General features: G+C 45.9%; 1 protein-coding gene across 1 annotated transcript; it reads left to right on the top strand.

Moving 5' to 3' along the window:
• The first annotated feature begins 6,749 nt into the window (after positions 1 to 6,749).
• On the top strand, positions 6,750 to 14,467 carry notum2 (notum pectinacetylesterase 2). The gene is made up of 13 exons (XM_020049677.2): positions 6,750 to 6,824; positions 8,278 to 8,351; positions 8,573 to 8,868; positions 9,289 to 9,341; positions 9,882 to 9,977; positions 10,108 to 10,168; positions 10,657 to 10,754; positions 10,857 to 10,959; positions 11,347 to 11,535; positions 11,716 to 11,816; positions 12,024 to 12,171; positions 12,399 to 12,446; positions 13,272 to 14,467. Exons 3-13 carry the CDS (start codon positions 8,585 to 8,587, stop codon positions 13,576 to 13,578), a joined length of 1,488 nt encoding a protein of 495 aa, XP_019905236.1. The 5' UTR covers positions 6,750 to 6,824; positions 8,278 to 8,351; positions 8,573 to 8,584; the 3' UTR covers positions 13,579 to 14,467.
• Positions 14,468 to 14,542: the final 75 nt, after the last annotated feature.

Here is a 14,542-nt window from a genome sequence, read left to right as displayed (position 1 = left end):
GGAAGAAAATTCCCAAATCCAGGTGTGCAAAGATGGTGGAGGCATACCCAAGAAGACTCCAAGCTGTGAGCGCTGCCATAGGCACTTTTGAAAAGTACTGATTATAAGGGTCTTAAGATTTATGTAATACTATGTTTCCTCAATAAATGGGAACAAATTTTTTCACTTCGTTATTATTATGTAATTCATGTGGATTCATGGCACATGAATGTTATCAATTATAAATGTCTATAAATAAGTCTATAACATAACAGAATTGAGGAGAAAGTGAAGGAGTCTGAATTATTTCTAAAGGCAATGTGTGTGTATATGTACCGGGTGGCTCAAATCCAGAATGCTGAACTGGTAGCTGTAGTATGTAAGACTGCATAACATGGGTATGACATCACACCTTTTTAACGTTATTATTAAATTCGTAACCGGTTTATAAAACCAATAAGGCATCTCATGATGCTTGTGGTATATTGCCAATACACCACTGCTAAATGGCGTATCCAGGCATTTAGCGATGCTTTTTGTTTAAGAAAAGCTTTTTGCCCTAGCTCTTAACCTATTCAATATATGAGACGAGAACAGGAGACAGGCTGGGGGTCTATACATATTTTTGATTATACTGAGTAACATGTGTTTGGTTGACACATGACACACTGTATTATCAAGCTATTTTACTGACACTCAAACATGGCAATCATCTAAACTGTTTTACTCAGATTCATCTAGATTCACCTAAAAAGGAATCTGCAGCTATATCGTCCGAGAAATCAGTAACAAGAATTTGAAAATAGCTATAAAACTCACAAATGGGTCCGTCCAGCACCACTGTGAAAAATCAAGGCTGTAAATTTTGGAGTTCATGGACAATATAAATCTATATAAGTCATAAAAGCTTTCGGATGCAGAGCATATTGTTTCTTGGCCTAGATCTACAATGGTTGCCCACCACCTGACCTGAGAACCGGTGCCATTCTCTCAGCATGGTCACAATCAGACTCTGTGCTAATATCTATGCTAGCATACTACATGGAATGTTTGTAACCCTAACCCTGATTTTCGAAATGTTTGCATATTATTGTCACTGAAACAAACAGAGCCTAATTTTCAATAAAGGGAATTTGAGTGAAAAAGATCACTGGTAAAGAATGTTGGCACAATTGTTTTTGAGCATGATCTGCTCGTTTCAGATCCTGCCACAACATCTCAATTATGTTCTAGCCATTGACTAGCCCATTCCAAAACTTTACATGTATTGCCTTTCGGCCATTTTGATGTAGACTTGCTTGTGTTTTGGATTATTGTCTTACTGCGTGACCCAGATGTGCTTCAGATTCACCTCACAAGTGGATCGCCTTACATTCTCTTAGAAAATTATCCAATATAGAGTAGAATTTATGGTTCTTTCAATGATGGCAGGACTTCCGGGTCCTTATGCTGCAAAGTTTCCTCATTCGACATGGGGTCAATGCTGCGGAATGCAACGGACGAAAGACTCTAGTTTTGAGTGTAAAAAAAAAGCTCTCTAGTTTTGAGTGTAATGTCATCCATGTCAGATGAACCATTTATCAAGACCACACAGTGACACCTCTATTGGGCACAAATCATGCAAACAAACACAGCTGCCTAATTAGACACCGCTGGGAAGCCCTCTTGTCCAAATTCATTTCATATCCTCAGACTGTGTAGAAAAACATGCTGGAATTTCTAAATGTTTCATCCGATGTGGATTAAATTACGTGTACGTTAAAGTTGATAAACCTGCACTTTCCTGCAGTCATTGTGCAAATAACTTTGCAGTGCACTATATGCAAAAACTGAGAACATCTGAAAGGGGAGAAATACTTTTTCACAGCACTGTTTGAAGATTCTTTGAAACAATAACTACACAGCTCGTTTGATACTTTCTGATTTGGCCTTGATCATTTAGATATTTCACATGGTTTCTAGTTAAATACATCTGTCTTTGGGATGTCCCAGAGTTGGTTAGTACGATTCCTTAAAACAGCTACATCATAAAGTAGGGATGTGCATTGGACCATATTTTACTATTCGAATAGTATGTGTTGTTATTCGAATAGTATTCGGTTAACCGAAATTCATGTTTTTAAAAACGACAGATACCTCATGACAGGGTTCAAGGACAGGGTTTTGTTCTCATGTAACATCGGCTCAATGACCGTTCGTGCGTGCAGGACGCAGTGTGGTTGACACACAGAACTACAGAACTAGAAGACAAAATTAATCAACACACAACATTGAGATTATTGGATGGAAGAGTCTAGAGAAGCTAGTTAGCTAAGCTATGTGCCATTTGCTTAACTCACCGCTTTCTGCACTCTCAACCGCCTTTCTGTTCCACAGCTGAACTTGTTGAAGTTAACTCAAATTTCAGCTAGAAGAAGATTCAATGGTCTTATGAGACCAAAACAGAGCTTTTTGGTTTCAATGCTAAGTGCTGGGTTTGGCCCAATACTGCACAACATCCCTACCGTGAAGCGTGGTGGTGGCAGCATCATGCTATAGGGATGCTTCTCTGCTTCAGGGCCTGGAAAGACCCAAATGGATGCAACAAAATATAGAGAAATTCTGGAAGAAAACCTGTTAAAGTTTGCAAGAGACCTGAGACTTGGGAGAAGATTCATCTTCCAGCTGCACAATGACTCCAAACATACAGCTAAAGCCACACTGGAGTGGTTTAAAAACAAAAAGGTCAATGCCCTGAGTGGCCCAGTCAAAGCCAGGACCTCAATCCAATTGAGAAAATGTAGAAATTAGCAAAAAGTGCTGTTTGCCAAAGTTCCCCATCCAACCTAAAGTAGCTTGAGCAGTTTTGCATAATTGTTGCATACATTTGTGTCTCTGCTCAAATGCTCTTTGAAAGATACTGTATATTCACATACAAAATTACAATAGACTGCCTCTTACCAGCTCCTTCAGAGACATCTAACCAAGGTCAATCACATGGGTTACATTGTATGAAGACTTGAGCAGGGCCACATAGTCCACAGTGGTCCGGATTAATGGGTTAAAGTTCAAATCCATTTACACCCTGGCCCTGGCTAGAGCTCCGACCTGGTATGACATTGTTGCTTATTTGTCCTTACTTGCACATTTCATTTTCGAGAATGAATGGCTAGTTGGTGCGTTACAAGTCTTTCACCTTCCACTGTGAGGACAGACAGAAGCGTTCAGCTGTCATTACCTGTCTATCATCCATTCAAAAACCAAAAAAATTAGTTGTTGAGACATCCCTGGAATGTCAGAAAGTTGTGCGATGGTCCCCTGGACACCCATGTTTTCTGGATGTCATACCAGTGATCAGGATATGGTCAGTTGATTCACCATAAAAATTAAAACAATCTACATTTATTGATGCCAGACTAACACCAAATCATAGACTGATATATCTAATTCATTGGTAGTGATCACGTGTGCTTGTCCTGATCAGCTGGTGTTGTGCGTCTACACTGGCCCTGTGTTCTGGATCAGCTGGAGAGGTTTACGTACCAGAAGAGCCAGGGCCATGCCTGCCTGCCTGTCTGCTGCCTGTCTGTCTGCCTGTCTGCCTGTCTGTTACCTGTCTGTCTGCCTGCTGCCTGTCTGTCTGTCTCTCTGGCTCTCTGTTTGCCAGTCTGTCTGTCTGTCTGTTTGTCTGCCTGTCTCCTGCCCCTCTCTCTGTCTGCTGCCAGTCTGTCTGCCTGTCTGTCTGTCTGCCTGTCTGCCAGTCTGTCTGGCTGTCTATCTGCTGCCAGTCTGTCTGCCTGTCTGTCTGCCTGCTGCCTGTCTGCCTGCTGCCAGTCTGTCTGTCTGCCTGTCTGCCTGTCTCTAAGCTGGCAGTGTGGCGTGGCTCTGCAGGCCTATCCATCAGGTCTGTGACAGGCTGAGTGCTCCAGTAAAGACTCCAAGGCCACGTTGCTGCCTGTCTGTGTCATGAGCTCCGATGACTCTTGGAGGTATTCGCTGAAGCATGTACCCAGGTCCCTCAGACCCCCCGAAAAGAAAACAGTGACATGGGCAACAGGAGGACATTTTATTATTTATTTATCTGTATTCACCTTTTGTTGTATTAGAAGGGCAGCAGGGCTATGTTCTTGATCACAATTAATATATTAATAGTTTGGACCACTTTAAATGTTTATTGATAGAAGATAGAGGAGACACTGTGCTTAAATAAATAGCAGCGATCAAATGCATGCTACACTAGTACATATGCACTAAAGCTGTGACTTAGAGCACTAGACTGAAAAAGAAACCATTTCAGGAGATGGGAGTTTTCAGGTTCCAGTACGCTTCATCAGACCAAATAGTTTAGTTTATCGTTTTCATTGAGTACTAACGGTTGTGTATTGTGTTTTTCTTTCACACTTTCAGATTGCGGTGCATGTCCCATGAGTCCAGAGAGGCCTCTTCTTCTGAACTCACATTGTTTTACCCCCTCCGTCTGCCTGTGGTGTCTCATTCTTTACCCATACTACAGTCACCTGGTGCATTTCAGCGCAAAGCAGCTTATAATCCACTGAAGATATCTGTTCAGGCAAAGGTCCGCCCCGGCACGCCAGCCAAGGGGCGCGGGCATCAGATGCGCCTCTCTGTAGCCTGTCGCTGACACACCATGCCTACGGGCGTGTGTCATGCCACCCTTTCTATGGCCGTTACGTCACCCCCGGGGCTCAGCGCCGACGCTCCCCTCCATCCATCACGCTGACGGGTCGGCGGTTTCAGAAGGTTACCACGCGGGGCCCCTAAACACCTGGCTCTAGCCGAGAGTGTTACACACTCCACCTGCTAGTCCTCTTTAACGGTCGTCTCGCACTTTTGCGCCGGGGTCCCGGTGAAGTCAAGCTCTGTCCGCCGAGCTGATTGGAGGGTGAGTCCTGGCTGAGGGTGAGTCCTGGGTGAGTCCTGGGTGAGTCCCCCCCCCCCCCCCCCCCCCCCAGCGTTCTCTGCTCAACCCGGCTTCCACGCAGCTCGTAAACATGCCACTCTCCCGGCTCATCAGTCACGGGCCCTGTCCCCCTCAGCGGTGCCCTACAACGCTGGTGACAACCCTGATATCAGGGTGATGCGGTAGCAGATTGTCAAATTACACGCAACTTAAGCCAGCGTGTGGGTTGGCATGTCCATCCCAGCCAGGGCTCGCTCCTACAAGGCTTCTCCATTACGTCCTATCACAAGTTGGCTTCAGCAGAATTCAGATATTTGTTGACACAGTATTTACTGGCCCACGTGCCCGGCTAGAGCGTAGCGCAGAGGTTGCCCGCTCGTGGGTGCGTGATTTCGATGCGGTTAGCGGTGGGTCGTGACCTTTCCAGTGTTGTTGTGGGTCGGGTTCCTTTTTGCGTATGCCAGTTCTCCGTGGCACGTTGTTCTTTGATGCTCTGTGCCGACAGATATCCTAGCCCACCCTCGGTCCACTGATAGCAGTGGTGACACACTCTGGGTAGACTAAGTGTTCTGCACCACCTGGGCTTTGGGTGTCTATGGCCCGACCTTGGGGGTGCATGGAGGAGAAAGTATTCATCGTATGTGCTCAGGGTTAAACCTTCTAACCCTGATAGTGTTCAGTTCAGCACGTCTTCACAGCTTCTGCACATTCTGAGGGAGGTTACGCAAAATGTTTTTCTTTCCAAGCGCAGGAGGTAATGGGGTCTGGGAGTGTGTACGCGCGCGTGTTTTTTTTTGTGTATGTTCTCGCTGTGATTTGGAGAGGCTTGGCCCCCTGACCTCTGTGGTTCAGAGAGTTAAAGTCAACACGGGAAGGTGAGAATGTTCGGTGTGCTCTTTGCTATTGATCTGAGGCCTGTCTGTAAAAATTATCATCTGTCAAATCCCATATCAAAGAAAACAAAATAGCAGCAATGCCATCTCAAGCGCTCTGCTCGAGACTTTCTGGCGAAAAGGTGATAGATTTACAGCAACTTTTTTCTTTAGTTTCTCAGCTATTTGAGGTATCTGTTAAACAGATTGTTGCATTGATTTCTGGGAAGACAGATGGTTGTGTGCATGCCTTCAAGACGACTGAAGGAATGAAGAAATTGTTCAGCTCCGTAGATCAAATTCAGTATAGCAGTGTCATTAGATTTCGTTTTATTGTGTTTCGAGACATACGTTCTCGTATGTCGGCATTCTTTCACATACTGTAGTGTTCTTTCTGGCATAACTTTAAAGTAACCAAAATATTTTGAGACTATTGAGAAGGAAGATGGTGGGAATAAGAGAATGAGACAGAACTATCTTTCTAAAACATGCCCAAACAAGACTTTACAAAAGACATGATTTGAAATACACAATTACAGCCACGAGCAAGTCAAATGTGTAGACACACAGTTCTATCTGTGTTGGTTGTACGATGTGCAAACCCATCGTGAACCTCAGATTTTCAGATGAGCATATCTAACATTCAGCAAAGGGATATTTTGTAGGTAGTCCAAGCGCTAACAGTCTAAGGCTGCATGGTGGATCCTGTGGACAGTAACCCTTCAGCCTTGCCCCTGTCATGTAGCTGTCCCATTTCTCTGACCCAGTCCCATTCCACAGTCCCAGTCCCAAAATCCCCAGCTCCAGTCACTCAAGTCCAGCCTCCCTGCCATCCATCACAGTCTTGTGGGCCTCATTAAGGGACTTGATTGACACGTCGGGATGGTGTGCATTTCATTGATGAGAATTCTAGAGGCCGGACTGGTGAACTCCTTTAGCGCTGATCTGTACGTCACACCACAGCTACCCAGGGGGACGTCAAATACCCTGCCTGTTCTCCCCGAAGAAGCAAACCGGCCGTCCTGTCCAGGAGCCACCTGCCCAACCCAGCCCTCACAGGAGCACAGCAAGAGGTAAAGCGGCATGGGGCTTCTAGCCCTCTCATTCATCGTATTTGCATATGTACTGTTTGTATGCTCGGACGAGTAATGTATGACATGGGATTCTATGGCAAGGGGAGTTTTGGGTTATTATACGGCCTGGTTGGTTCCTTCACTGTTGGTAGCTGTCCACGGTTTTGATGTAGTTGACACAAAGTTTACTTGTTTTAATGATTTGAAAGTTACAACTGAGTGGTATTAGTTGCTCTTATTAGTTAGTAATGAGGTAATTATAATTTAACTATGTAAAAATGAACAGACAATGTGACCTGTAAAATAAATCCTGTTGTTGTTTTATCTAAATTTTATTTTATTCCAATAGTAAGTGATGTTCATCATAATATGTCTTTGTTTATTGTGTTATAGGTTGATTTGGGGTCATAGTTATCTTGGTTATTTATTGTGGTCACTTGTTCTATTCGAGTCACTTAAATTTAGGCTACATTGAGTTATATTTCAAGCATTTAGAGGCGTTCAAGTCAGTCAATGTTTTGAGATGAAAACCCCTTAAAAATGTGGATGGCAGTGTTTTGCATGGAATTAATAATGTATGGCTGCAGCTAGATGTTTGCCATTAAATCCTCTGACTGAAAATAATGAAGAATTTCACTAAAATATATGCCTAATTGTCTTGCACAGATGTACACGTTCTGATAAACACACAGATCTTATTTTAGATTATTAACATTATGAATTGTTTTGTCTAGTGCAGTGGATTTGCGGTATAATGAAAGCGGCTAAGAGAGACAGATCTAGCCGCAGACCTGTTTTCGACTGACATTGCAAAAAGAAAACTCACCAACACATTTCCTTCCAAGTCAAGCTAACAAGTTGTTCAATTAGAGGTAGGAAAGGCGAAGTCAAACCCTGATACTGTACATCCATATCAATAGGTTGGAACCAATTACTCCACAAGACCCAACGTGCCCCTCTCGGCCATAGTATAATCCACTCCATCTCAGCAGACATACACAGTGTTCTGGTTCTGTTGGACTGTTTGAGGCGTTGTGCTCTACTGACCTGCCGGGTACATACCACACCAAAGGGTATGCCAGCCATGGACCCACTGTTTGAATCAAAGCACAGGCCTGGGGGAGTTTTTGTCTTGTTGTGGTCTCGGTCAAGTGGGGTTGGGGGTGGGGGGTTGGGTGGGTAGTGAGTTTGGGGCGGGGGGGGGGTTGCTTGAAATATGTTCAGGAGAGCGTGTGTTATCTTTTCTCCTCGCCACTGGCCATCCAACACTCTCGGCGTGTCGTCACATAGCAACGTCAGAAACTGGCCGCAGCTCAAAGGGAATGCTGGGAAATAGGATCCATATGGTGGCACTATAAAGTGCACCGCAACCCAGGGCATTTACCAAAAAACTGTCCACGCCACCTTTCGCCAGCAGCGTCCATTCACCAGCCGCCTCTCCTGTCTCCCGCAGTTACACCGCTGCTCCGTCGCGCCCAAGGATCCATCATCACACGTGACCTTCTTCAGGACGGGATACTGCGAGGGGTAGGTTGATTTTCAATGGGAATTTAGGCATTCTGATTGCTTTAATAACTGAACATTGCTTTATCGCTTTTTTGTTTAAAAATCAATTTGAATCAAAATTAGAATTTCATATTTTTTTAAAGCTGTTTCTTCTCTTTGGTGTTACCACTGAGTGGTACACTCTGAACCTCAATGCATATACATTAGAATATTCAATGTGGCACACTTTGTCCTGTACACAGGCCGGATTGGCTATGAAGCTCTTGGGCCATGTGGCTTATCTGCTGCTGTTAGGAGGGATCTGTTGCCAGAACAACCGCAACGTCAAACCCAGCAGCAAAACTACCAAGAAGGTCCTGGGGAACCAGAACCAGGGAACCGATGCCGTCCAGTCAGCCCCGGAAGAAGAGCCCCACCCTGGGCCAGTGGTGCTGGGCAAGGATGGTAACTCCGGAGGACGGTCTGCAGCTACAGATGACATGAAGCTGTTCTTCCTCAAGAACGCCCAGGTCACGTGCAACGACGGAACAGCGGCGGGGTCAGTCAGTCACTGTGCACTCTCAGCGCTGTTTCAGCGAGAGTGGTGTCGCAGATTCTTATGTCGTGAATGAAGTGTATATTTCTCAAGAAAGAATTTGTGACAATGATAATGTAAAAATTAAATGAGTGTTCTGGAGACAAGAGATTTCCTGTGTAAATGTGCTATTACCACACTTTTATGAATGCATATTAGATACAGCGATTAGTGGATGGACAGATATACAGGGTGGTGAAGGCAAGTGACAACTGGCGGTAATTGAAAGGAATTAACTGTCAGAAATGATATGCTACTTAGCGTAATTTTTGTTAATACAATTAGAGATCTTGGAGTGTTGGTCAACAGATGACCATATTTGGTAATGTTCTCTAGGTTCCACACATTCACAGCCTCTCATCCGTGTTTATTTGTGGTCCACAGGTTTTACCTAAAGGAGTTCAAAGGAAGCAAGCGATGGCTGATATTTCTGGAAGGTGTGTATTTTAAATTCTACTGGTTTAATTTTACCTTCAGGGGGGTCGGCGTGTTGCATGTTTGCATCATCGGCACAATCTCCTTTCCCTTTCCTGTCTTTTTCGGGCGGCCGTCTGTCACCGATTGGACGACCCCGTCTGGCATCCGTCCCGCCCCCACAAGGGATAAATCACGCACGTATTCGGAGACCTACAATCGGATGTGTCACATCCTCTAAGAACAAATGCCAGGCCATGTATAGCACACAGTGCCACGGATACTGTGCTGTTGAACACAGGACCAACAGAGCAAGACGCACACTTCCCTGCAGTATTTGCTCAACAGTCCAGTTCAATACATTACGTGTGTACCCCACACACCCTCCCCCCTTAGGGAACCTGGCCAGATGCTAGCAGGTGCTGCAGGTGGATGCACCCCCCCCCCCCCCACACACATACCCCATTCCTCTCAGGCCTCCCAAATGGGCTAACAAGAGCTTCTCTCTTCCTGGACCTCTAAAACCGGATGTGAGAAGCTAATATTAGTGTCGTTATTTTTAGGTGGTTGGTGCTGCTTCAATAAAGAATCCTGCGATACCAGATATAAAAATATCCCCCGACTCATGAGCTCATCCGACTGGCCCCAAACGCGCAAAGGTAGGGGTCCTCCTGTTTTAGAACGCATCCTTGTCATTCATCATACATGTTTTACGTGGCCGGGCATTTTGGTCCCATTCCCAGTAAACATTGTGGGTTGCTGACTGCCTTATGACACATTGCTTTACAGGAAGTGGGATATTGTCGGCCCAGACTGAAGAAAACCCTCACTGGTATAACGCTAATATTGTGTGAGTATGCTTGCTTACGTTGTCCATTGTTGTATGTTTAATGCATATTGGCCTACATATGACATTTTATTAGTTTAGCGGAAGGTCTTGTCTACAGTGATTTTCAGTTAAGGTGTTTGTCTTAAGATAGCTGGGAAAACCACACAACCAGTAGCAGTAGTAAGTACATTTCACTCAGTGAAGTAGCAAACAGCTTAGTCAGTACATGAAGGAAGACATAAAGCAAAGGATAACCGTGCAAACTGTACATATGAAGAGAAATCTGCAAGTTCGAAAACTAGCCAAAGATGGTGCGGAACTAAAGATCACAGAAGACGTGTGATTGAAGAAGCCAACTGCGAGCTTAGGTGACGAATATCAAACATGACACATTGCTTCACTCTGAGGGACGGGCCTCCCCTGTAGACGCCATTAATCATATTACATAATGGACATCAATACGCGTGTGGGCCCAGCTCTGGCTCTCAACCGGCTCTCCTTTTCCGCAGATTCATCCCATACTGCTCCAGCGACGTGTGGAGTGGCACTGGGCCTGCCGCCACCAAGGAGAAGAGAGTCCAAGGGAAGGAGAAGGAGAAAGACAAGGGTAGGTCCTGTCACTGCCACCACCAAACCCCTTGTTGCTGCTATCTCCTCCTCAAGACGGTATGTTTCACCCGTGTGATTTGATGTCTGTGTTGTCCTCCAGACGACTACACCTTTATGGGTTCACTGATCATCCGTGAGGTTATCAAGGACCTCGTCCCCAAAGGCATCAAACTAGCCAAGGTTGTAATGCTGGCAGGCACGAGGTGAGCCCCCCCTCCAACACACACACACACACACACTGCCCCCCAGCTCCTTGTCTGTCCCTGCCTTTCTCACGACCCACGTTCTCCATGTCTCTGATAGAGTCAGTCTATTTCCAGACATCCTGTTACTTACCATAAAGATGTACACGCAGGGCAATGATTTAATGTCTATTAGGGGCCTCTCCCACAAAAAACTAAATAGTTACGGGGATTCTTTCCAGGTTAGACACATGTTTACTGGAACCCCATGAGGGCTAAAATGAGGCGGCACGGAAAATTCATTATTGTGTTTAACTGGCACGTCGGCCATTTTGGCTCTGTGAGAGTGTATCACTGAGGGGATACTTTTAAAGACGCCCTTTTGCCCCTTGTCTTGCTCCCCTGCAGTGCTGGAGGGACAGGAGTGCTACTGAACATTGAGAGGGTGTCCAGTCAGTTGGAGCAGCTGGGGGCGGAGGCCCAGGTTCGAGGCCTGGTGGACTCAGGCTGGTTTCTGGAGAGTAAACAGCAAAAGGTTCCCAACTGCCCGGACAACGTTTCCTTCTCTCCTGTAGACTCCATCAAGAGGGGACTCAAGTAAAGCAAATCATATTATCAATCCACATCGCCTTTTAATATACACATGCCCTGGAGGCGACAGGCAAAACAATACAGGTCCTTTAGAAGCCATCTCGCCCGTCATTTCACTTGCATCTTAGTTTTGGGGTGGATGAGGACGTCGCTCCCATCAATGCCCATGTGGTGTGTCTTCCTTAGGCTTTGGAACGGCGTCGTCCCAGACAAGTGTCAGCAGCAGTATAAGAAAGGAGAGGAGTGGCAGTGCTTTTTTGGCCACAAACTCTATACCTCCTTGACCGGTAAGTGACTCTACTTCCCACTGTTGTATTTCTTATCTATCACCCCGTCGAAGGGATGTCCACCCCAATCCCTGCGAACGTAATGTCCGTCGGGGTCCCAATAAACGCCACTTTGCACAGTTCGCTCTATGAAAACGCCTACGAGGCCAAGCAACGACCCGCGGGCGTGATCTCATACCGTCTTTCCCCACTGCGTGTCTCCCCTAGCCCCTCTGTTTGTGGTGCAGTGGTTATTTGACGAGGAACAGCTGAGAGTGGAGAACATCTACCTGGGAGGTCAGACCCTGTCGGAGCAGCAGTGGACCTACATACAGAACCTGGGGAAGGAGCTGAAGAACTCCCTCAAAGACGTCACGTGAGTGTTCGCCAGCAGCAGCAGGCTGACCGTTGACCGTGCTGAGATTTAGAGCCATCAGTGACATATAAGCCAGGGAATTCGCCAAAGGGTTATGGTCACATTACTGGACATACATTATTGATCAACTGAAATGGAGGATCAGAACAAAACAACAAAAAAATCAGACGCATGATCCCACATAATGTATACTGTGTCCTGACGCTGTTCTGTGGTTTGTATTGCAGCGCGGTTTTTGCCCCCTCATGCTTGTCCCACACACTGATCACCAAAAGGTAAGGACATCTGACACCCAGGGGCCCCTGTAGAAGCTCCCTAACCGCCCGTATTGCCGCCCACTGCTTCCCCCCATCTACCCCATCCCTGTCCAGTGAGCTCATGCTGCTGTTTCTGTGGAGCTCGTACGTCAAACTGCGTTCTGTTTGTCACTGGAAGCCTTTTCACACTTTCACTAATCCCTCATGGTCTCTAATACACACACACAGGCACACACAAGTGCACAAACATACTCGCCAATGTCAGAAAGCAAATACATACACTCTTAAAAGGGTACACACGAACACACGTAGCTCTTAAAAGCACACACCTCTCCAGCTGGACACAGGATCACCCAGAGGGCAGGAGGAGGAGCCTAAGTGACGGTAAAGGGAAGGTTGATTGGCTACAGGTTGCAGGGGGCGGAGCCGGTTGTCTAACGATTTTAGCGGGAGGCAGGGGATCATATATTCACAGCTTTGTAATCTAATGCGGGGGCTGTGATGATGAGGACTATGGGAATGGTGTTGGAGGCCGAACACATTGGGGGACCAATTGTGACACAGCCTGCCAAGACAAACGGCTAAGCTCCGGGGATGATATAGGACTCATGAAGTGTCGCAAGACGCTCTCCCTCGTTTCACAATCACTTCTTTTCATTTCACCTTTCTCTCACACCCATTGCTTGCGGCTTCCCTATTCTCATTTCCCCGTCGCTTTACTTATCTCTTTTCTCATCTTCTCTGTATCCCCCTCTCTCTCATTCCGTCTTTTTTCCCCCTTTCACCCATATGTTCTCTCTCTCCCTTCATCCCTCCGTCTCTCTCTGTCCCTCTTCTACTCAGTAACTGGATGACGTTCCAAGTTAAGGGAACCTCCCTCCCTCGTGCTCTGCAGTGCTGGGATAAGAGTTTCCAAGAGGCCAACCGCAACAGCAAAACCCAGCTGAAGGGCTGTCCCTTCAACCTGATCGACACCTGCCAGTGGCCCCAATGCAACCCCACCTGCCCGGCCCTGGTGGACCAGGCAACCCAACAGGAGCTCACCTTGCTCCAGATGTTAGTCGGCATGGGTCTGGACCTCCAGAAACTCGGCCTCGAGCCCCAGAGGGACGGTAGCTCTTTGACTAGCATGGCCAGTAACGGTGGCTAAGACGTGGAAGTGTAGAAGCCCGTTCTCTGGCTTTAGCAAAGGGGATCTTTTTTTTTTGAATGAGTTACGACGTAACCGTAAAAGGTAGAGAATCTGGTTACTTGTCTTGTGCTGCTCAGCCATTCCATTGTGCTCCACTGTTACCTTGGTGTCTTGACCGGTGGGGATGTCTGTCTGTGCCGATGTAGCTTGACCTCCAGGGTCCCTCGTCTGGACAGTTGAACGGGAGGAAGAGGGATTCCAGTTTCCAGCTGGAGTGTCTCCTACTCCGGGGAGAAGGGTGGGATAACTGTGGGACATTTTCATCCGACTTACGTGTGCTTTACATGACTTCATCCACAGAAACACTTCATGAAGTGACACTGGCTGCTTTTGAGGGGTTTTTTGAATAAGCTATTGGCTACACATGAATTGTGGGGTATTGGTGCAGAGCTGTCGTCAGCTTTGTATCTGAGCTCGAACAGAGTGAAAGAATGATGGACTGTTTTGCCAGGTCACTTGAATTAATTACCACCATTGAAATGTGTAACCCCCCAACCCCCTATATATACACACACCACACACACACCACACACACACCACACACACACACACACCACACACAGTCTATGGTTTATATTGCCAATATTTTTACTGCTGCTGCTATAACTTTGACTTTTTAGAGAAATATATATGCATGTAAAGTGAGGGATGTTTGATCTTTCCAAATGGAGGGTGACAGACATATTTTATAAAGTGGTATATTATCAAGCGAGGATTTTGATTGCCTGTTTCTTTCTTTGATTGTGCCTTTGAAGTGTGTTTCAAACTAATACATCTTTCCATGGACACTTTGAACAAGTGATGTTTCCTCTTTAAAAAAGCTGTCTGCCTTTATTGCTCAGCTAAATTTGTATTCAGTATAATATCTACATCATTTACAACATTAAAGATTCATTTATAATGATTTCCATCGTATAATCCT

Source organism: Esox lucius, chromosome 9 (assembly GCF_011004845.1).
Source record: "Esox lucius isolate fEsoLuc1 chromosome 9, fEsoLuc1.pri, whole genome shotgun sequence".
Taxonomy (NCBI): Eukaryota; Metazoa; Chordata; class Actinopteri; order Esociformes; family Esocidae; genus Esox; species Esox lucius.
The sequence above is the reverse complement of the archived record's forward strand: the minus strand, read 5'-3'. Positions and strand labels throughout refer to the sequence as shown.

What these genes read in the sequence shown, in the direction of transcription:
- notum2 (XM_020049677.2), top strand. Translation starts at nt 8,585, where the DNA reads ATGAAGCTCTTGGGCCATGTGGCTTATCTGCTGCTGTTAGGAGGGATC. An exon ending in ACTCTATACCTCCTTGACCG is followed by an intron (nt 11,817 to 12,023) that starts GTAAGTGACTCT and finishes TGTCTCCCCTAG; the next exon opens with CCCCTCTGTTTGTGGTGCAG. An exon ending in AACTCCCTCAAAGACGTCAC is followed by an intron (nt 12,172 to 12,398) that starts GTGAGTGTTCGC and finishes TTTGTATTGCAG; the next exon opens with CGCGGTTTTTGCCCCCTCAT.